The sequence below is a fragment of the Gallinula chloropus genome (assembly GCF_964237585.1).
Source record: "Gallinula chloropus genome assembly, chromosome: 10".
Taxonomy (NCBI): Eukaryota; Metazoa; Chordata; class Aves; order Gruiformes; family Rallidae; genus Gallinula; species Gallinula chloropus.
Window position 1 is genome coordinate 6,879,252 of NC_140095.1, and position 22,989 is coordinate 6,902,240.

Sequence of the window (22,989 nt, forward strand, 5' to 3'; positions counted from 1 at the left end):
CATGCTGTGTTACATTAGCCAAGCGTTATGTCAGTACATGTGCCTTCCATGATGGAGAAGTCCCCATGGAATGGATGCATTTTACATGACTGTAAATGTAGTATGAATTCTTTTTAAACTCTGGTTAAAAGCTTATCTGCATGGAGGTCCTGTGTATACGTGTGCTTGAATCTAGTTCAGGTCTTCTCTTTTCCTGTACTGATGCTGTGAAAAGACAGAACACAACACTGTTGTAGTGAGAGTCCTTTTGCCACGGTAATGTTGGTAAAGAATGGAGTTAACAGAGTGGCTTTGTGGAGTCTTGAGGATTGTTGACAGAAGTTCAGAATATTTTGACATTGTTTTGAATGCCCCTTTATATTTTTATATATATATATATTCATTGTCTAGGTCCTGGAAAAACATCTCTCTAAATTTTTGTTTAATTTTCCTGAAGAAGGAAGTAACAACGTAACCTCTTTTTAAGGCAATCAGAGTGTGAAAGATTGCTTTAAAGGAAAAGTTCTCCTGGCTAAGTCAATGCATATTTCCAGGGTATGCTAAGTGTGTCTTTTGGTTACCCTTCACCACCTCCACAGACCAGAACAGACCCCAGAATCAGGCAGCCTTCAACCCATGAGAACAGTAGTCAAAACAATTTTAAAATATGAAGGTAAATTATTGTTCTTTAACAGAATCTATAAATGTAACCGTAGCTTATTAATTTTTATCACTTCCAGCCTGGTTTTATTGTTCTTTTTACAGAATTGATCAGAGTACCAGGACAACGCTGTTAATGTGGAAGGGGACAGATGACAGAACTGCCAAATTAAAAGCACTTTTGGCGTTAGTATACACTTAAAGTAATGGGAGAGCACCAGGCTCCTCACATAAAAGCCTGTGTGGTTGTTACAGCTGCTAAAAAAGGAATAGTGATTTTAAATAAATGTAATTTTGATTTCTTAGCAACTTGGATCTTATGGCTAAATTTGCTGTGTCTGAGTAAAAGGACAGATTCAGACCTAACAGAAGGGTTCTCAGCCAGGTGAGGCATCGCTCGTTTCATTCTCTGCCTAAGAGGTGGCTGCATATTGGCATTTGCAGATGTTTCAGTACTGGATTGCATGTGCTTTGACAAAACCAGTGTTCATTCTTCAACAAGAATGGTGCTAAACAGCGTTAAAAGTTACCCATTAACATCATCTTTATTGGGTAAGATTTTGATGGCTGGTGACAAAAATCATTCTATTTTTGGAAGGTCAAATGCAGCTGTGCTACTGCTGAAAAATAATAAAATAAAATCTTACATAATTTACAATAAAATGTAGCGATGGATTCCTTACAGATTGCCATTAATTAATCCAAAACGTAGGCAGTTGGTAGCTTTGTTAGTGAAATGGGTGCAAGTTGTTGGAAAATTATATTCATTGGGCCTTATTTTTTTTTTAAGATCAATTGCAAAGCAAAAAGAAAGTTTCTGGAGCTGTATGACTTTCTGCAGTTTTAAGGAGAAATGTTACAATAGAGCATTGTTTTAGCCATTCACAAATATATTAGTCTCATCTCTGATCATGTAGCTGGAGCTTAATTTAATTTTTCTATTTTCAGTGAGTGTAGCTAAAAAAGAACAAAATCAATTAAAGGATGACTTAGTTCTGGGAATCCAGGAGGTGGCTCTGTTTAGTTTTAAGGAAATGAATCAGCAGCCAAGACATTCATCTTAACAATATGTGTAAATTACAAATATATGGCTTAGAAATAAAAGCTGTTTTGGCTCTTTAATGAACTTAAATTGCTCAATTCTACCCTTTTTTCATCAGCCCAGTTGTTCATCTCCATTGCAGCCAGTGTGTTTTACTTTATAGCTGGCAATGTCCTGTGGGTTTTTCCTGCTGCTAAGCATTATACCTCTGGGCAGGGGACAAGCTCCAGCTGTTGCATCGCTTCCCAAGTTCCCAGTGCAAGAGACTGACCAAGCTTTACTACAGTAAATAAACCAGGGATAACAACATAACATTTTAAATCTTATTCTTTGCTTGTATTTTGTGTGTGCTTTCATTGTTTCTATGGAATACTGACTGTATTGCCTTGAACAGGTATGAGTGCACTGGGACACTTGGCAGGACATGCCGTGCTTTGCCAACTTGACTGATCATCTGCTTAAGTGGCAACAGGGAAATGAAATAGGACATGGAGTAAGAAATTAGTGAAATAAACAGCCTGACTGCACTGGGATCCTTGGGATTCGTAGCGGGTACCTTATGTATTAGGGCAGGAAGCTGCTTCTGGCCTATGAGACCAGTCTGGGAACTAGCTAAAGGAACCGTGGTGCAGTAGTCAGGGGATTGCAGAGATGCAGCAGGAGGTGCATAGGTCTCAGATGGCAATGAAGGAAAATTTCATCAGATACAGCAGAGCTGAGATTGGGATTGAGATTGTGGACAACAGTGGCTAAGTGAGGAGGGTAAACACCTGAGTTTTGGTTTGGTTTGGTTTGGCTTTTTTATAACTGTGCTCTGGACAAGCTCATTTTCAAGCCATGGTTGCTCATTTCAAATAATTGCCTTCTCACTTCATACTAAATAATGTTATCCATCATTTATTTGTACGTACACCTTGAACATGAAGATAATGTTAATATTCTGGGAAAATTAGTAAATTACACAACTGTGTGTGAGCAGAGACTTAAGTACAAGTTAAATGAATTACAGCAAAGTGCTGATCCTAGCCACAGACTGTAGCAGAAGTTCTGTGGTGGATTTATGGCACAAAACCAACCAAAAAACAAAACCCGGGAGCAGAAAAAGCATTGCAAAGAATGAAAAATCTTCTTTTTGGAATATTGCTGGGAAATCAACATAAAGTTAAAACTAAATAAAAATAGATGGCAAAGGCAATATTCTAATCATACTACTTTACATACGACAAACCATTGACTTACTGCTTCTATCTATGTCTGAAAAAAGTCTTAAATAATTTTGAAATGACTTAATTCTAACTTGCCTGTAATTCTTCATTTAATATATCTTTAAATATATCTGCTTTACAGAGAAGCTGCCCTTATTATAGCAATGTGTGATAAAATTTTCTTCTATTTTTCCATCTGGTAGTCTGCTGGTTTTACAGTTGTATATCGTTTTGGCTAAATGGTATGAATGTAAAGGAAACAGTGGGACAAGCTAAAACAGCCCAGCATGTTTTCAGTCAGAAATCAAAAGCTGTCAGTTAGATGTAGAAAAAGGATGCCTAAGCTTCTGTTCAGTCAGCTATAAAAGACAAGAAGCCAGAGCCAATGAACTATATGAATGTATAAATGGAAAATTAGAAACTCAGGCCTCCCAAGAGCGGATGAATCTGTTATTGTAAATTAATTATTAGTAAGATGTGTTCATTTGCAAGCTATGAGTCTGTGTGGATTAGGAGCTGTTTCCCATTTCAGATGTACTCTGCAGATTTGATGAGTGCCTGGATGTCGTATGCCAGCCTGTTCTGGTGTCTTTGTTTTTGCACTTTGACAGCTAGAAGCAGTACAGTGTAGGACAGCACATGCATTGGCAGGGACATCTAATTCTGGAGAAGAAATAGAACTACTTTAGCAGGTCACTTCAAATTCTGCTTATTTTCTTCATGTCAGCATGCTGTTTAGTGTTTGCATAATAGGATAAAGATGTTGGAGCTACCATCTACATATCCCACAGTTCTCAAGGTTTAGTGTGGTTCCCTGAGGAACTGTGACTTCAAACCACTGTGGCTCTTCATGGCATCACTGAGCATCTTCCATATTTTCCTGGTAATCATGGTGCTCTTCAGCTCGTGACGCTAAACAGATCTGATGTCTTAATAATTCTGTGACAACAGTATAATGGGAGGCCTTCTAAATTACATGCTTGTGCTACAGCACAAACATTAATGATTTTTAACATTAGATTGTATCAGTTGATTGATTAACTTTCCTTTAATTGCAGTAAAAATAACATATTTATCACTTTTTCCCCAAGAAAGATTTTTATTTTTTCACTTGATTTGGAACGAAAAAAGAAGTGAGAATGGTTTGGCCTGGAGAAAGTCTTGGTCACGCTTGTTACGTGCTTCAGTTTTACAATTACTGTTGTTAACAACCTAGGAGTTTGGAAACTTCGTGCTTAACCTGAAAGGATGTTCAAAGTCACATCCCATCTGTGTAGTATGATTGCTTCAAACACCACATAGATGTTGGATCTTCTGGATAAGATTCTTTGCCCAGTACGGAAAAATTCATTATCAAATGTTAACCATTGTTATTGAATATAAGTTTGCACACTGTGAGGATGGTTGGGTGTAAATGAGTCAGCTTATGTTAATTGTGAGGGTAACTGACACAAGCATTTAAAAGATCCAGTATTCTTTGATTTTTCAGGAATTCTTCATGTTTCTGTTTTGTCTGTTTTTCAGTGATGTACATGTGATGTTATTTACTCAGGCTCTGTATGTTGGTAAAGCTCTCTGTTAACAAGGATGTATGTTATTTAACTGCCTATATGAACTAAATAACCTCCTTAATCCTTCTAGATGTACACTTGCATGAACATTATCCACCCTATAGCCACTAAAATACTTCTTCTAGATTAGAATCGAAGTGTAGCTTTATTCCACATTAGTTCTGTTGCTGTTTGTTTTTCCAGTGCATTTGCTTTATTTATTCTTGTGGTGCTAGTATTATTTGAAGTTACTACGGCAACCTGTCACCATCTGCTATTGTAAAGTATGCTGGGATTTAGTTGCTAGGTGTTGAAGTTTGTCATCTTACTCATATGACCTGAATGTTTTTCAGACATTTCTTTTTCCTGTGCATGTTGCATCCACAGCTAATATTGCACTTGAACAGGAGAAAAGATTTCACGTTCTTCCTGTTTGACCTTTGAGAGCTCTTTTTGTTTTACATAATACATCTATCATCCCTTTTGATGTACTCAGTGTATACTCAACCGAAGCACTGTTTCTTTTAAACTATTTTGCAGTGTTTATACTGAGGCCTGCAGCATTACCATTCATTTATATTTGATATTAGGTATGATTTTTTAAGTGGGCAGGAAGTTTGAATGTGTTCTGTGGCATTTTCTCCTCTGTCTCATTTCCATTTGACTACCTATTTCCTTGTGTTCCAGATCCCAATAGGAGTGTCATGTTCATACTATCAATTCATTACTTCTTCACCCATTTTCTTGAAAAGCTGTCAGCCAGTTGGTTAATTCAGGAATTAGAATTCATTGCTGTTTCTCTTCCACATTCTTTTACATTTAAGTGGAAATGGATGTTTTTCAGTTGGAAAACATACATTTTATTAGCTCTCTTCATACAGTGTAGTCAGAATTATTTCTGTTAATTTTTCTGTTAGCATTCTCTCATCAGTCGAGTCTTTACTTTGACACATTTTTTTTTTTTTTTAATATATTTTACCTAGTTCTAATCAGCCTTTTGTGCTGTAATTCACAGGGTAAGTCCTAACAAGCCCTAGCCCAGCCGAAATGACTTGTTAGGATTCTATCTGAAGAACTTTACCTGCTCTGTTGCAACGTTTTAATAATATTCAATCCCTATGTGCAGTGCCTAATGAAATGAATTTCTGAATTGCAAGTATTAGACTATGGTGTTTGTAGGTGGTGCTTGAGTCTGAATTTCTTTTATCTAATGAGCATGCAGTCTGCATTCCAAGTGTAATAGACGGTTCTGGTGCAGAACTTACTGTATTTTTCAAGCAGTTCGTGCTCTTTGTATGTTCTAGTAAAAGGTACTTAAACAGCACAGGAGAATTTCAGTGAATAAATAGAGATATTTACAGACTTGATCATAGCTCTGTATAGTCCTATATTTTACTGAAGTTCTAGCAATACTGAGGGCACATGAGTGCTTCAAAGATCCAAGGCTGTATCTGAGAAGCAAATCTTTATTGCTGGTGCTTGGGGACTAGGAGGGAGGGGCAAGCTTTTAACCTATAAAGAAACTAGCTCTTAATATCTAATAGTTGAGATTGCTGGCAAGAAAATTATTAAAGATCAAGCAGTGTGTATGTTCCTGCTTAACAGTTACATAGAAAGGATGTAGGAAGTTTGTGTAGCAAAGCACCTTCACTGTCACCTTTTCTACATCTCATTCAGCCCAACTGATGTGGATTTGACATGTTTGGTGCGAGATACTGGCCAACAATATGTGATCTTTGCTCATGGCTCTTTCCAATAATTAAGGCATATCCTCTGTTAATTTAAAAATCACCATGCACTGTTACTAAGAATAGGCATTAATGCTGTACCATAATCACATACATAGCCAGGCACATTTTAGAAGTTGGTTTCAACAAGATAATTAACCTTCTTAGAGTCTTTATGCTTTTAAGCAGCATAATACATCTGTTCAATGCTCGTGAAGAGATGCTGGTTATTTCAAGCAGTGGTTATTGAACAGGAGCACAGCACAAGGCGTTCTGTGGCAAATGTTTAACTGAACACCCAGGCTGCTTTCCAGGCACCATTCTCTAACTTCTGTCACTTGGGGGTTGTTTTGGGTGGGATTTTTTTTTTCCAAAATCAAACATCAGGAAAAAACCACACACAATTCCATCCCTGGATCCTTTGCAATCCATTATTACTTTCAGCTGTGCATTTACCATCACAGAAAAGCTCTGTCTGATCCCTGACTGTGGAAGTGAACTCCTACAGCAGGAGAACCAGCATTTCTCTTCAGAAGAGCATCAGTACCCGAGAACACACGCGTCCTTACCTGAAAGCTTGTGGTTTACCTGCAGACAGTGTCTCTTCTTAGCCATAGAGAGTAGGCGAGCCTCTCGGCAGCGCTAACGCCACTCCGAAAAGAAAGTGCAGTAGGTCCTTTACATGGGAACAGCCGGTGTCGCTACGCGGGGAGCGGGCGGGCTCCGCGCGCCCGACACAAATAAATAAAGAAGCGGCCGGCAGCGAGCGGCTCGGGCGGGCGCCGGGCGGGAAGACCCCTAGCGGCCGCCGCCGGGCGGGAAGACCCCTAGCGGCCGCCGCCGGGCCGGGTCGGGCCGCTTCCCGTCCCCGCCGAGACAAAATGGTCGGGCACGGCCAGCGGCGGCCGGCGCTTGGGGAACCCGCGCCTTGGATGTCTTCCTGAGGGAACAGGAGGATCAGGGGAACGCGTTTTAAACGGAGAATTGGACTGCTACGAGGTGGAAACGAAATGCGGGTCAGAGAGACTGGGAGAGCCTCTTATCGCTTCTCAACCAGTGTCATGGGAAGAACAAAACAAACCTGGATGATTTTTTTTGCATGTTTATCTACTTCATAGTCTCAATCACATCCAAGCACATAAACCCTGTTCAGTTAAGACAACAATTAAAACTCCAGCAACTTCTAAGGCATCAGTAAATAGGCTTCTTTGCTGTCCTGAAGGAAAACAGCAAGTCGTGAAGCTCGCTGCTACTGCTTGAGGGATAAATGCCTTGTGACTGCCGTGATTGACAGTGAAGCAAGGATGTTAAATAATTCTGTGTCTGTCAGCATTTCTTTCTATCTGAGAAAATAAAATATTTCATTGTTGAGGAAGTTGGAAAAGTTTTGGGGATGGAAGTAATGGTATTCTCCAGCAGTTTGGCTTGTGTAACAGCTACTTCAGTGCCTGCAGAATGTACAGCGTATCCTTTCCTGCAGTGTTCATTCCTGTGAACAGCCCATGTTTCTAGACTCATCAGAAAATTGTAATGCTAATGCTATGAATTCTGTCTAGTGGAAGAATCCTGGGCAACATCACATGCTCATAAGTCATATTGAGTTGTACTTACACATGAAGTTTCCCTGCCACAAAGTGTTGTTCTATGCAGTATGAATGATGCAGCTTTGTCACCAGAGCCTGCCTCTTGTCATGGTAGCTGTTGAATTGTCCTTTTTGAGTTCTTAGTATGTTTCTTTCATCTGGGCTAGCAAAATTTTGAATGCTGTTTTATATTTACATCCATAAAATGATTTTTTAAGCATTTAGAGCAGTCCAACTTTAAAAAGTATACCATCTACTGTCTTGAGTAACTTGCAAGTGTTGATTTCTGCCTGGTTTTCTTTCAGAGTCATTTTGTGGCATGCATGACAGCAATCTTAAACCAGATGAACAACCAGCATTATTCAGTTTATATTGAAACTTTTCAGACAAGTACGGAGCTAGTGGTGAGTACAAAACAATTATGGAGGTGATAAATAATTCTAAGTGGTTTATTTCCTGGGATAAATCACTAGTCATGTGTTGGAGTATCTTGTCGGATTACCCCTTAAAATCTGTCGTTCTGTTGACTCCCTCTTCTAAAGGTGACCTTAGACAATACTGTAATCCAAAATTTGCAAAGATATAAATGTCATTGCTGTTGATGATAGCACAAAAATAGTAATATTATTATCAGTAATAAATATTGGCAACTTTGTGTTATGCTGTTCTGAGAAGGAAAAAACCCACACTCACAAATAACCCCCAACCCAGCCCTCAGCTAACGGAGCCCTTCCTCCCCACTCTACCCATTTCTGCCTTGCATTCTCACTATTGAGTCTGCTCCTGGTCCAGCTAATACTGTAGGCTAAACACCTTATTATTGCAGTGCATCGGTTTATGCCAGTTGATTCTGTCCTCATTTAATGATACTTGGGGTGTATTCTAGTTTGTACCAGTGGCCACTATGTTCTAAAAGGTATCAGTAGTCCTGTGTCAGTCCTTTTATACTCGTGATATAAGTCTGAAATATGTCCAAACACTTTGTCCAGGGAGGCAATATTTTTCAGTTGTCAAGATTTGGCCATATCTTCTTTTTTAAAGTCAGAGTGGTGCCATCTGAAATGGTAATTTATCAAACCTTGGGTTGCTTTTGCAGTTCATGTACTTTAATTTACTTGAAAATATAACTGTTTTCACATAATTTCAGCTTCCTAGCAGATTACATTCTTGGTTCTAGAAGTTTTAGTAATCCTTAAACTACTTCTGCAGTTGTACAGGGGAAAATAAATAATTAACAAAACAAAACATTAATTATATTCAGTGGGTTTTGCTGTTTGTGAAGACATTGGTTTTTCTTCTCCCATTTTTTTTCAATACCTAAGTATATGTCTGTGAAGAGGACAAAGATTTGTTTTCAAATATTACTGTTGAGAGCTATTGTTCACTTGGCTCCCTGTAAGTTATGTGACAAGCAAAAGTAAAACACTTTGTGGGGAGTTGCTTGTGGTGTTCTGGTAATAAATGATGACACTTCAGCTTGCTAGCCTTGCAGACTTCTAGGTGACTTCCTTAGAAGTTCAAGAGAAAACACACACACACATATATATGTGCTATATGTGAAATAGACCTGAAATTATGATATTTGTTTTATGTAAGTTCATTATACAGTGATCTCTAAATGCTCCTAAGAAAAGAAATAGTGATTGTTTAAAAAGTTTGTCAGTGCCTTCAGTTATGTATCCAGGAGGATAACTATACCTGGGGGTGTTCAAGGCCAGGTTGGATGGGGCCCTGCGCAACCTCGTCTAGGTCATGCCTGGAGGTTGGTGGCCCTGCCCATGGCAGGGGGTTGGAACACTGTAATCCTCAGGGTCCCTTCCAACACAGGCTGTTCTGTGATTAAGAATACTGAATCTGGCCTAAGTGAGCTAAATAAAAAAGTCCCATGTTTTTTAATCTGCTAAATCATAGTGAGTCTGTTTTGGTAATCCTCTTCTACAGGATTTCAGTTCCAGTCTTGGGATTAACAGATACCACCAGGAGTTGTTCTATTGACTTCACTGGGAGAAATGTGGAGCCTTCCATCTTAGTTCTTTAGTCACAGTGGGAACACTTAAACTTTGTGCTGTGCAGTCATGGACTTCACTGTATTTCATTTGTTCTAGGACTTCTTGATGGAAACATTCATAATGTTCAAAGATCTCATTGGAAAGAACGTGTACCCTTCAGACTGGATGGCAATGAGCATGGTGCAGAACAGGTAAAATCGGGCTGGAGGATCAGTGCTCATGTCCTGTGTGCTTGTGGAAAGGGAATTTGTTTTGTATCTTACAAAAAGTTTTTTGCTGTACAGTTTAAGACAATTATATTATTTGACTTTGGTGAATGCCAAGAAAAGTCATCATCTGAAAGAATTCAGTGACAGCACGTTAAATAGCTTGCTGCCTGTGCTTTAAGTCCACTTACAATGGAAAGGCAGGGGGGGAAGTATTTAACAGTAAAGTAGAAGTGCATAGCTTGTCTCCATGGTGACAGTCAACAGAAACCAAACTGTAGAAGTCATGTTGAATCTTGAATGTAAAATTTCTGCACAGGGTTCAAATGTCCTACTTATATGTCACAAGTTCAAGGTGATGTAAATTATACAATATCCAAGATTCTATAATTGCTTGGATTGCTGAAAGGCCTGATGATAGCAACCAAACCTTTGAGCACAACATACTATTTGTAGGAAGAGGTTGGATCCATGGTGCTTACCAGAGCTCATATAATTGAGGAAATCTATTGATACACCGCAGACCATTTGGGGTTTCATGATGATTGATTACTTCCAACTCAGGCATATTGCCTCTGTAGAGCAAGAAGGCATCTAAGCACAAGTTTGTGTAATCGGATTTATTGTGCTCCCTGTTTGCTCTATTAGAGCAAATATAACAAATATTTGAGTAGTCTAATAAAAATAAGTGTAAGAAATATCTTGTGCATGTGAACTGTGCAGACTGTATACCTTTACCCACAGCTATAATCTCTCTCTTTGGTGTCACCATATATGATGGTGGGATAAAAACGTATTGTTTGATCACTGTTAAGCCACAGGACCACTGTTGTCTTGACATTAGAATCACAAATGGTGTAAGTTAAAGTCCACGTCATTTCTATATCACCTGATCCTGAAATGGAAACAAAAGGGAACTGATCTTTGTGCACCTCCACCATTGATAATGGGTTTAGACTGCTGGTGTGGCCAAGCATATCATAGGTGAATTCATTCAGACCGTCTTTAAAATAGTGATTGTTTGAAGTGGAAGGAAATGCTCATTCTTTGAGGTGTGATTTTTTTTTTTTCTTTTTTTATGGGCATCAGTTAGAAATGAATGGTTTTGGCAATAAGGTAAGCCCTGTATATAGGGTGCAGGATAGGCTATGTGAGGATTTACTGCTTCATAATTTTTCCTAGCCATTCTGAGGGTACTGACTTGTTTTAGTGTTTCTGGCCTGTGACAGAGGAAAGCAAGGGAGAGCTGGACTGAGTATGCAAAACAAAACTCATGGTTGCTCTGAACCAAGTTGTTGGCTTGTTCAATTTGTTTATGTGTGAAATGTGAAGGTGGAGAAGAGTTCCTCAAAATCTGAACCCAGAGAAGTTTTACAGGCATCTGCATATGTAGAAGAAATTGAAAAAATAAGTAGCCATGAGCATGTGACCACCTTACCTTATGGTTCTCTTTTTTTTATTTGCTGAGTTTCTTCCTTTTCATACTTGGCAGAAATCATGGCTAAAATCCTCACTGAAAGTATCTGGGGTTTGGGGGGAGGGTAGAAACAAAATCACTTATTTCCATTTTTGAGTTTATGTCGGTGTTACCTTCAGGGCTGAACTTGTTCTTGCTTGTTGTTCTCAAGAAAATCTTTGAGTGTCTATGCTGGACTGAGTCATGGAGTATGTGAATATGCTGCTTTTTTTTTTTTTTTTTTTTTTAGCAAGGTTTCTATTGGCAGGTTGGTGTGGGAATTGCACCAGAGGTTAAAGGAACAGGTGTCTGCTTTCCCCTATAAGATGTTTCTCTGTCTAAGCTAGTCTTTGGCCTATATATTTCAGTGCTCATTTTTATGTTGCTGCTGCTGCTACCACTTTCAATTACTGTTAATGTAGCAAGGATGCTCCTAAAGTATTGACTTAGTACTAAAGTAACAGAACAGTGTTCTATGGTATGTAAGCTTATCAAAACCTATAATATGTAAAATTGTTTCTCTTATCTAAAGAATGCTGTTCATGTTTGCATTTTTCATACGTGTAGGATTTTTTGTATCCTATGGGAGCAGGGTGAGTGTCAGTCTTTGTGCAAAGAGTGTGCCTTTGGGGCTTGGGGGTTCTTCCTTGCCTCAGTCACTGGCAGTAGAAATTCATTTGTGGTACTGTTCACTTGTTGGTGATCACAGAATGCTTTGGGTTGGAAGGCACCTCAAAACCCATCTGGTTCCAACCTCCCTGCTGTGGGCAGGGACACCATCCACTAGCCCAGGCTGCTCAAAGCCCTATCTAACCTGGCTTTAAACACTGCCAGGGGTGGGGCTTCCACAGCCTTTCTGGGCATGCTGTGCCAGGGCCTCACAACCCTTAAAGAATTTCATCCTAACATCTAATCTAGCCTTGCCCTCTTTTACCTTGAAGCCATTGCCCCTCATCCTGTCCCTGCACTCCCTCGTAAACAGTCCGTCTCCCTAATGACTCTGAACTTTGTGGAAACATTTGGTCCAGGCAGGCTTTGTTGCTGTAAACCTTACCCTTATTGGATGAGTCAAATGAAAATAATTAGAGAAAAAAGCTTTAAAAATATGTTCAGAAGTTATTTAACAGTTCTTCTGTAAACACATTGCTTGCATAAATTCATTTGGCACTGTTTCTCCTCTTTGATTATGTTGCTGCTCCCAAGATTGCATAAGGAAATGAGTTATCTATCTGACTTTCATGTCTTAATTTTATGTTCTATCAACAATCCTGTTATCAGTCCTTATAGCAATTTGGCTTTGGGGGGGTTTTGTTTGGGTGGGGTGGCTTTTTGTTTGTTTGGGGTTTTTTTTTTAGGGGGTGGGTATTCTGTGAAATAAAGTGAAATATCATTTAGATATCTGTACCTATTTACTTCAAACCAAAGAAATAGTAAAAAAAAAAAGTCACAAGGGATCAGGCTGGAGCCTGTTCTAATAACAATGAGAAAATCAAATAAATGTAAAAAGTGTTAGCACACTGAGGTTTTACATTGATTCACCTGTTCTGAGTAGGAGGCTACCTGCAGGCCTCTCTATGCCCTGAAGGACATGTTTTACTCTAAGAGTCTTCTTTTTCTGAACTTGCAGACATATGAGTTAGAGGCTGTAAGGCACGTCTGCTGTGCCAGTGGCAGAATGGAGTTGGCACTTCCCCCCTACGGGCATCCAACAAAGCCTGACAGCCTCCCCAGCATCAGCCCCTGTGTTCTGTGCCAGCAGGGAAAGTGGGCAGTGGAGGGATTTTGCTGTAGGATATACTGTAGTACCAAAATGTGAACTAGGAGTACGTTTACTCAGAGGCAGAAGAAATGAAGAGCTTAACCAGTAATACAAGTTTGGTCCTGTTTTCAGGTAAAAGATATTCCTAATGAGCAGGACACTGTAATTACTCTTACACATGAAGACGTACAGTGCATGCATGATATCAGTGATATTTCTGCTAAATGTAGATGTGTGGCATGGGTAAGAGGAAAAGAATGAGAGAAGGACTTCTTCTAAGGTCCTGGGAAATTTTAATTATTTCTTTTAAACAGAGAGAGAGGATGCTCCATCTGAGCAGGGAGATACCTCAGTGCAAAGGAAGGGAGAATTGGACACATCAATATCCAGCAGAAACTCTGGTAGGAGAGTAGAAAGAATGGAAGTAGAAGCTTACTTGACTGTATTTCCTTAGCCAAGCTTTGCTTGTATCAAGATGGAAAGATTTAACTCAAATGACTTTAAATCACTGTTATAAATAATGTGCTGTTCATTTGTAAAGCATGTTCTAATTCCCAAAGCCCATTTGAAGGAGGCAGAGGCTGTGTGTGCTAGTCTTACAGCACTGGGAGTATCTTACTAGCAACTGGAAATCAAGAAGTGCAATGAACTACTTCTTGTTCTTGATTTGCTCTTGGTTTTTCTTTTATCCATTAACAGCAAGATGGGAAGAGCAGTTTTGGTGGTATGCTAGATGGGGCAGAGCACTTTGGGACATAGTGCAATCCTCATTGAGGTCACAGGGATGTAATATCTGAGTTATTTTTGTGATCCTCCATGGTAGCATTAACAAAATTAACTCTTGTTCTAATGAAGGTTGCTTACTGCACACTTATTGCTGGTTGCTACTGCTTGTATGTGCACTATATTCCACTTCTGGTACTTAGGCTATTGGCTATTAGTTTATTAAAAGCAGTAATTCCTGGCTACGTGGCATTTGTGGGGAAATGCTTTGCTGGTTTAGGCAATAACATGTAGTCTGCTTATCTCTCAGCTCTTCATTACTTTAATTTAGAGGCACATAATTCCTCCCAGGAAATTCCCTTACCCTGTTGTCCACATGAAGTGCACAGCGAGTCAGATTGGGTGAATAAAGAAATGGCATGGGGTGTTAGCAGCTGAAGGGAAGTACTCACATGCCTCCCTTCTGTTTCTCTGGCCTTTGCAACGGGAATTTCTCACTTTGAAGGTACTTGATCTTCCATAATTACTATCATAATCACATCATCTTATCTAGTACCTGGAATTGGTTTTGGTGTCCACTTTAAAGTTTAGTAAGTGCTTTGTGTGTCCATTTGAGTTGGTTTTTGAGCCTTGTTGACATTATCTTTAGGTGGTGTTTAGATTAGATAGTAGGAAGAAATGCCTCCCTGTGAGGTTGGGGAGGCCCTGGCACAGGATACCCAGAGAAACTGTGACTGCCCCTGGATCCCTGGCAGGGTTCAAATCCAGGTTGGATGGGGCTTTGGGCATCCTGGGCTAGGGGAGGATGTCCCTGCCCATGGCAGGGGGCTGTGAGGTCCCTTCCAACCCAAACAACTCTATGATTTTGAGCCTTGAAAATAAAAGGAAATATGTTTTTCACCAGTACATTTCAAGGTCAGATCCTGTTTGCTGAAAAACTCTTGTGAGATAACACTGCACAGTATTTGCTAACACAGTAGTTAGGCTTTTTAAAATATGTTTTCATTATGTGTATAGCTGAGTGTTTTCAGACATCTGTCAGAGTCAAGTGTTCCCCAGCCCTTTTTAAGTTTAACTTGAAAGGTTTAGCGCTGCAGGTATTTGGCAAAACAGCTGGAAATGTTGCCAATTTTCTTTCATTATACATACTAAAAATAGCTGCTTATTTGCTGATTAACTGCTTTGTAACATCCTCAAAGACCTGGTTTTCCTATACCTCCCATGTTGTAGCAGCACTAGTAATTCAGCCAAATCTCCTTATGGCTTCAAATCTGTGCCACCTGCATCCCCAGACACCTCCTCATTTCTCAGACTGACAGGAACTGTGGGTACTGTTGGTATCATTAGGACCTGGCCAACCAGGGAAATGCAGCAGAATAAGTTCCTATTTGTCACCTAGCAAGGGACTGTAGGGTTTTCTTTTTAAGAAAGGGACAGTCAGGTTTCCAGACCTGTGGTGTGGGGTTTTTTTTGGTTTGTGGGGTTTTTTTGTTGTTTTTTTTTTTTTTTCCCAGAGATAATCTGTGAATTTCTCTGTTAAACTTGACTCCTGGAAAACATGTCTTTCTCACTGCAGTTATGCATGTTTCTGAACAACTCTTCCCTTCAATAGAAAAAGTCTTTTCAGAAGGACAAGCTGCTTACGGTCCTGAGAAAGGTGGCAAAGTAATGTGTTGTGCATTAGGAGAGGATGGCATTTTTTGAAGTGGAGTCTCATTCTTTAAGAAACAAGCACACACATATTCAGTGGCTGTTGGATTGCTTTTTCTTTAAATTTCTCCAAAGATAAGACCTGAACAGCTGGTAGTCACAATTTAAGCCTATCATTCAAGAGTGGTATTTGTAATAGTTCAGGAGAGAAGGGAAACATTCCTGTTTTGAGCCAGAAGCTTAAGTATTTATGGGAGAGATGCTACCAACTGCACTGCTACTACCAACTCAATAGATTTCATAGAACATCCCAAGTTGGAAGGAGGAAAAACACCCAAATTAATTCCAATATTATAATTTTTTCTCAGTATTCCATCTATCTGTTGGTGGAAATGAAAATGTGTCATATTTTCATGATTTAGAAGTATTGGATGCTGTGTTACATGTATTGATGTCAGTGGGCATTGTGACCTCACAGGCATTAATGGATCTGACTGTGCACAAAGTCTGTGTTATCCTTTACAGCTGGTCCTGTAATATTGTGTTCAATTTATAACAATTATGAGATATTCAGATCAAAAATGCTAATTTAACTATGAACATAGGGAAAAAACAACTACTCTCCTTAACTTTATTGCATTTATTTTTAATATGGAGTGGTTCTGCTCTCATGGGAATATAGAAGGCAAGTCAAATTTATTCTGTCCAGTTTTAACAGTGTGTTCAGAACATTGCCTGCTCATTTTTGACTTGCAGAGAATGAGAAGGGGGATTTATTTATTCCAAAGAGGGGTAAAAATAACCCAAAACAAGTAGTATAATTAACTTCAACTTTTGTTTTTCAAAGATGTATTGGGAGTTGAGATTGGTTTACATAACTGAAGTTGGATAACAGCATTGCAAATCCTGTGCAAATAAAACAGAATTTAGAAGGCTGATCTGTTGCACCCAGTGACTCTTCTCTTCGATCTTGTTTTTTTTCTGGCAGCTTCACACTGGCCTGGGCATACAGGACAGAAATGCAGTGGTTTTTCTCAAGGGCTTAAATTTTCAGGGTGTCAGAACTCATTAGCATACAGGCTTATGCTGTATCGGTCATTTCAGCATATGAAAAAGTTTTTTAAGCAACAAGTATAAATGTCTAATCAAAATATACTTGTACACACGTGTGCACAAAAGGAGAAATGAAACATTATCAGCAGTTCAAACAGTTGACTGCTCAGTGGCTGCTTCAGTGGTGTGCAGGAATGTGTCCCTGGACGGCTTGCTTTTGCTACATGACTAAAAATGTCTTTGCTGAAAGGCAGCTAATATCAAGTCCGTTTCAGGGTCAAAGGATGTCTCATTGTTTTTCTTACTGGGGTATTTGGTAGACAGTGTCCAGTGTTCTCAGATTTGTATCTCCTTTCCATTAAATCGAGATAACTGTTTCCTGGTTGCCTTTCCTGTACCTACAAAAGTCAGTACTTGGCAAAGGGAGAATGGCCTGAGGGTAGTCCTGGGAAAATGGAGTAAGGCAAATAGGAAAGAGGTAGTTTATTTCACTGTGAGTTATAAACTTACTTCCAGCTGTTGCTGATATGTCCGACCAAGTCATTTAGTGCTTTGCAATCAATTACAAGCCCAGCAGAGAAGATCTCTCCCATCTGGAGGTGTTTGAGGCTGGTTGTTCCTGATGTAACCCTGCTTTTCAATCATTTGCATCTTTCTAGCACCAGATATTACAAAACAGTTATTCTGCACTTTGCATGTTGCTGGTTATTACCCATATTGTAAAATTATCTGCTTACCAAGAATCTAAACAATTAGGCAGTGACTGCAGCAGATCATCTGATCAGCAAAACAGGCTACTGCATGTTGTGGGCACAATGTCTCCAATGTTTTGATAGCAGCATTTTGTCTAAAAGGCAGAGAGAAAACATGCAGCAAGATACACCTTTGCCACCCTCACTGCACAGTACCTCATCTTTCCTGGCATCCACTGCTACCTCTAGAGTGTGAGGTCTCCTGAAATAATAAAGGCAGAGTCTTCAGTGTTGAGAACAACTCAGCACACTAGAACAAGATGTTAGTTTGGTATTTTCAGAAAGTCAGGAAGGTAAATGCTTATTGTTCCAGGTAGGAATCCCTGAGATTCTTTGCTATGTTGCCTGTTACAAAATACTTCTTGTGCTTTTAGGTGTCTTAGATTTTGTAAAGCATTTGGGGGTTAAGAGATTGAGTTTTATGTTCTAATGAGTGGAAAATACAAATAAAACAACAATGAAGAGATAACCCAAAGAAACTGCTCTATATGTCAGTATGGAAAAGATGGAAAAAATAAATTCAGTATTAAGTTTTCATCAGGTGTTGAAAATACTATTGAGCAATCTTTCTGTGGTCTCCTTTCTGACGTGTAACTTTGGCCACTACTTAAGAGATTTTTAGGAAATTAAATATATGCAGTTTTCTCATTTTTAATACTATTTTGAACAGTTATTATTATATTGTTAAACAGTGACATCACAATTCTCTTGCTGGTGTCTTACGCATTTGCTGCCTAATCATAATCTGCTGATTCAATTGAGCTTCATCTGTATTGATACAGTTTTGGCAGTAAAGTAGCAAGCTCAAGTGGGCAGCAATTAGACAAGAGGCAGATGTAGAGTTGTTTGTACCTGTAATTAAAGATCATACTTCTAGCTTCAGAAAAATCTAGGCTTCCCTAAAAGCAAAGAAATTGTGTATCGTAGAGAAAAGGTACTCACTTGCTAAATGATTTGAACAAGAATATCTGAAAAATCAGAGGTGAAAATATACTGTGGCTGTAGAAGAGGGATTTCATATACAGAAAGCTTCTGCAGCAAGGTAAGGAAAAGCAAAGCCCCAATCCTGCATTTTATCTTTTAAGTTTCATGGTCAGATTATGAATAAAATACAGAGATAATAAAAAAAAAACCAAAAAAGCCAAAACACCAAAACCAGAGATAGTGTTATCCATTAGTGTAATGTAATTCTCCGATTTCAATCCTTTGATGTACGAAATAATAAAAGCATTTCTAGAAATAGGCCCTAGAAGCATCTATGAAAATATATTTACTAAAGTATCATCTCTGTACCATTCTTAGATCTATCAAAATGAAGACTGGTATGTGTTAGAGTAGGGGTGAACTACTGTCAGCAGGTGAATAGCAAAAATCAGTGGAAGAATGGAGAAGTATTTTCACAGTATCAAATGAAACTTCTTTCAGTAGTAAAAACCCCAAGAGTGCTTATTTTAGTGTGGGACATCCTGGTATAACCCTGTCATTACATTCATTTAACCTAACTGGGTTCCAGCTTTTTATCTTCCAGACATGATAGGGTTTTTTCTTCGTTATTTATTTTTTAAATTTCAGAATAGTTTTACTCTGCAAGCAGTTTGCTGTAATTCATGACAAAGGAGAGCAGGCTGAAGTGAGAAGATACAATCAAACAGAAATTACTGAAAATAGCTTTCAAACTAAGTTACTTATGTTAGTGTCCATTATGACAGCTTTTTGTAGGCTTAGTTTTCAAGGTAGAAAGTTCTTAAGGTGTGCTAAGCATCACACTTGCAGAAGAATATAGCAAAATGTCTACCTAATACGCTGTCTTGAAAATGTATTTTGAGCCCCAAGTGGGAGCTGAACAGTCGTTAGAGCATGCTTTGGGTAGATGCTGAAGGAAAAGCTGCACACAGAGAGACTGTGGGCAAAGTCAAGAGGTCTCACATGGAAACCTGGGTTGTAGAGCATCAAAGCAATTGCTTGTTCTTGTCTTTCTCTGGGTGTTGCTTTTGTAGTGCTGTCAAATTGCCCCTCCTACATTATAGCATGTATTACTTTTGTGTGCTTGACATAGCTATTCAAGGTAAATTTTCAAATAGTACTAATAAGATTAATTGCACCTAATAAACAATTTATAACTGAGGCAAGAAGCTGGATGAGGGCTTATTTTAAGTAGATATTTTTCTGACCATGCTATTTAGATAGACTCTTAGGCAGTACTTTGAAAAAGACTTTAGGAAAATGACAATTGCTTTGTTCTTAGAGTTCAATATGAACAGTAGAAAAAATATTCTTCAGTTCAGGGGAGAAATATGATTAAATTATGCTACTTTCTTTGCACATCTGGCCATATTTTTCCAGTTACCATGGAAGTGGATTACTTCCTAAGTGTTGCCATTATTGTACTCTTAATAACTAGGTTTCACATAGCTACAAGGTTTTTCAATAGTGTTTCCATCTTGCATTGCCCTTCATTTCTAAATCAATGATAGTGTGCCACATTTATTAGGAGATAATTTCTGCTGGTGCTTTGTAAAGATTTTTGTTATTATCTCTTCACCTGTTTTCTCAGTTTCTCCTGCTGTTCTCTTTTGATCACTGAAATAGCAAATGTGTATTTTTAATCTCTTCTGTCATACTGATTGCTTGTCTGGTCTCTCTTCTGTGTATTTTATATCTTTTAGGTTATAATTGTTGTCAGTGACAGAAACAGTGGTCAGTGATCAGCATCTGGGGTTGGGTCTGACTCACTTCGACAGTCTATTTAACATGCCACCTTCTAGCTTTGCACACAAGAAGGAAGAGGAAAGATGACAGAAGCCTATGAGAGGAAGGCTTCAGCTGCTTTGCCTTTGTGCTTAGTTCATATTAAAATACTGATCAGGTGTCTCCTGCAAAGCACTTTATGAGGATGCTGCTATCAAGTCAACATAAATTATATGGGTGCATTGTGTCAGCACTGCTATTCCCTACTCTGGATTTCATATAATTGGCATATGAGCAAGACCATGCCTATCAGAACTAAGAAAAGATCTTCAAAAAATGGTCAGTGCATCTCCTGGGTTTTGACAGAAAGCTCCTCATATTCCTCATCAGCTCTAGTAGAGGGTTCACTGGTGAAAGTGCTGATTGATCAGCTATGGGGATTATAGAATAACTCCTGCCAAACTGATGTTCGTATAATTCCTTCTTACTTTAATTTGTGCACCAACTACTGTGAAGGTGAAGTGCTTAGAATTTGTGGGAAGCAGTTCAAAGTTTTAAAAGCTGTCCACTTCTTCATTGGTTTTCAGACATGATTTTAAGAAAACATATATTCCAGCCTTTCAGTGGTTTCTTTCAGTAAGAACTTTCACAACAGCACAGTAAATAATGTTCTTTTTAAACTTATCTCTTTTTTCCCTGTCTGATTATCCAGTATAAATTTGCACTTGATGAATTTTTTCCACTTGTCATTACATCAGTGTAATCACAGCTTTAGAAGACAAAGCAAATGTGACTTTGAGGCAATGCTCATAAATATTGAAGCAAGTTAATTCAGCCTTCACCTCAGTATCTGGATTACTCATCTCAAAGTTGAAGCAGTGAACTCCCAGATTTTAGTCTTGTGATTTTGAAAAGCTGTTGAAGAGCAACTCACCAAAGAATTCATGTGTAAGAGTCTGAGGCAAGTTCAGTTCATGATTTTGGGAAGTTTTACAATTCTGTACCTGATTTAGGCACCTTTCCCAGAATAATTTTGTGGAGCCAGAAGAGAAACTAGATACAGAAAAAGGCAAGGTTTTGCAAAGACACCCAAGAACAGGCAATGCCAATTGAAGAGGGGGTTTTTCTTGGTTTTGTTTGGGTGGATGGTGCGGGGAGGGTGGTTTGTGGATTTATTTTTTTTTTCTGTAATCATGCCTTTGTTTTATGCTGGAGCATCATCTGGAGCTGATGCACTAATTCTAACTTGTTTGCTAAAAATATCTTGGAGTTCCATATCTATGTTTTAGGTTTATCACCTATTTGCACTTCAAAAGCAAGGACAATGTGCAGACCTATTTTACTTTTAGAGTCATCATCTTCTAAGGAATAACCTTGAAATCCTAATTTGATTAACAGTATGTTGTTTGTGAATGCAAAATTGTTTCTTTGATCCCTCTCAGCCCCTCTGTTTTGTTTTGTTCAAGGGAGAATCAGTTTGAAATCAAATTTTTATCTTGGGTTGACCTACACATTTGGAGTTTCATTCATCTTCAATTATTTATCTATGTTACAGTACCATTGCATCCCCATTTGGAACATCCATCGAAGTATTTTGAACTAAGCCCAGTTGCACAGGGTTCTATTCATTGGTCTTGCTTTCTTCTTTTGAAAGCAGTTTCTCTGACAGTACAATAAAGCAAAGCAGACACAGCAGGCGAAGGAGATAGCAGCAGTTGAACCATGGCTGTCCTAAGCCAAGACTTGCCTGTCTACATCCAGGTTAAGCCCAGAGACTTCAATCTTTGAGCATAATCCATAAATCTTCATGCCTGAGAGATTGGTATGAACCATATATTTAGAAGCATCATTCCCTGTAAATTCAAGAATTATAATGGAAATTATTGTGGGGAAAGGAATTTCAGCGTTTTTTTATCTCAATTATTTAAACTGATGAGAAATTAATTCTGTATTAAGTAACTGTAGAAAAGTTATTGTCGTCAAACATTGGAAAGAACATATTTGTTGCCCTCTGTGATGATTAAAATTCAGGGAAAATGTGACAAGAGGAGAGTATTAAATGGAAAAGACACCTAGTGAAATTATCTATATGAGAAATCAAGATTTTGTCCCTTGGTCAGTCTAAATCAGTCTAAAGTTGCAAAGCGAAACTCAGCAGCAGTCCCAAAGTTCAGAGGAAAGGTAAGTTCCAATGATCTGTTATAGAAGCAAGGGAAATTAAGTTATATTACACTGTGACAGGATGATACCTCTCAGTAATTTTTCTCAGGAACTTCTGAAGTCAGACAGTACATGCTGTGTTTTCCTGAGCTCTTCCGGGGCTTTTTTACCATCCCTTTTCTAGATGGATCTTCTCCGTTATGTCAGCTGTAATGGATGTTCTGAATAATCATGTAACAAATGACGACTGCTCCAACCCAATAACTTAACCATTGCTCCAAGAGGAGAATTATGCCCTTTAAATAGGAGTATGCTTTCAGTAAGAATTAAAATGATATTTTCGTATTTTCATCCAAACCTCAAAGCACTTTATAAATACCTGTTTAGTTACGTACTTATGGCGAGTTAATGCTCCTTTTTGGAGACAGGGGAGACTGAGGCATGTAGGAATGAAATTGCTGAGGTAGGGCAGCATGGCATTGGCAGGGCCAGGAATAGAATTCAAACCTGCTGCCGAAGTGACTTCCAATGACAGAAATAGATACACCCTTTAGGCAAAATACAAAAGCATGAAAATATTTGGAACTTGACAGCCTGGAAGTATTGCATGCTTCCTGCAAATGTGTCATTCCAGTACGTCAGATAAAAATATCTATGAGAATGAAAGGGACATGCACAGAGCATAGCCTACATGTAATTATGTTGTGTAGAATCCTGTAAAATATTTAAATGTTATCAGTAATTTTTACTGAATTTTAAGTACCTCTGTATTTCTCAGGTGTCCTTG

The 22,989-nt window shown here is 38.7% G+C and overlaps 1 protein-coding gene across 1 annotated transcript in view; it reads left to right on the forward strand.

Annotated features, from left to right (window-relative positions):
* Positions 1–22,989, forward strand: part of DOCK2 (dedicator of cytokinesis 2) — a gene marked incomplete at both ends in the record, with an annotated part of 175,642 nt that overhangs the window by 97,112 nt on the left and 55,541 nt on the right. Inside the window, 2 exons of the mRNA XM_084268540.1 lie at positions 8,052–8,150; positions 9,852–9,946. Coding sequence (XP_084124666.1) covers positions 8,052–8,150; positions 9,852–9,946 — 194 coding nt within the window. The remainder of the gene's footprint in view (positions 1–8,051; positions 8,151–9,851; positions 9,947–22,989) is intronic.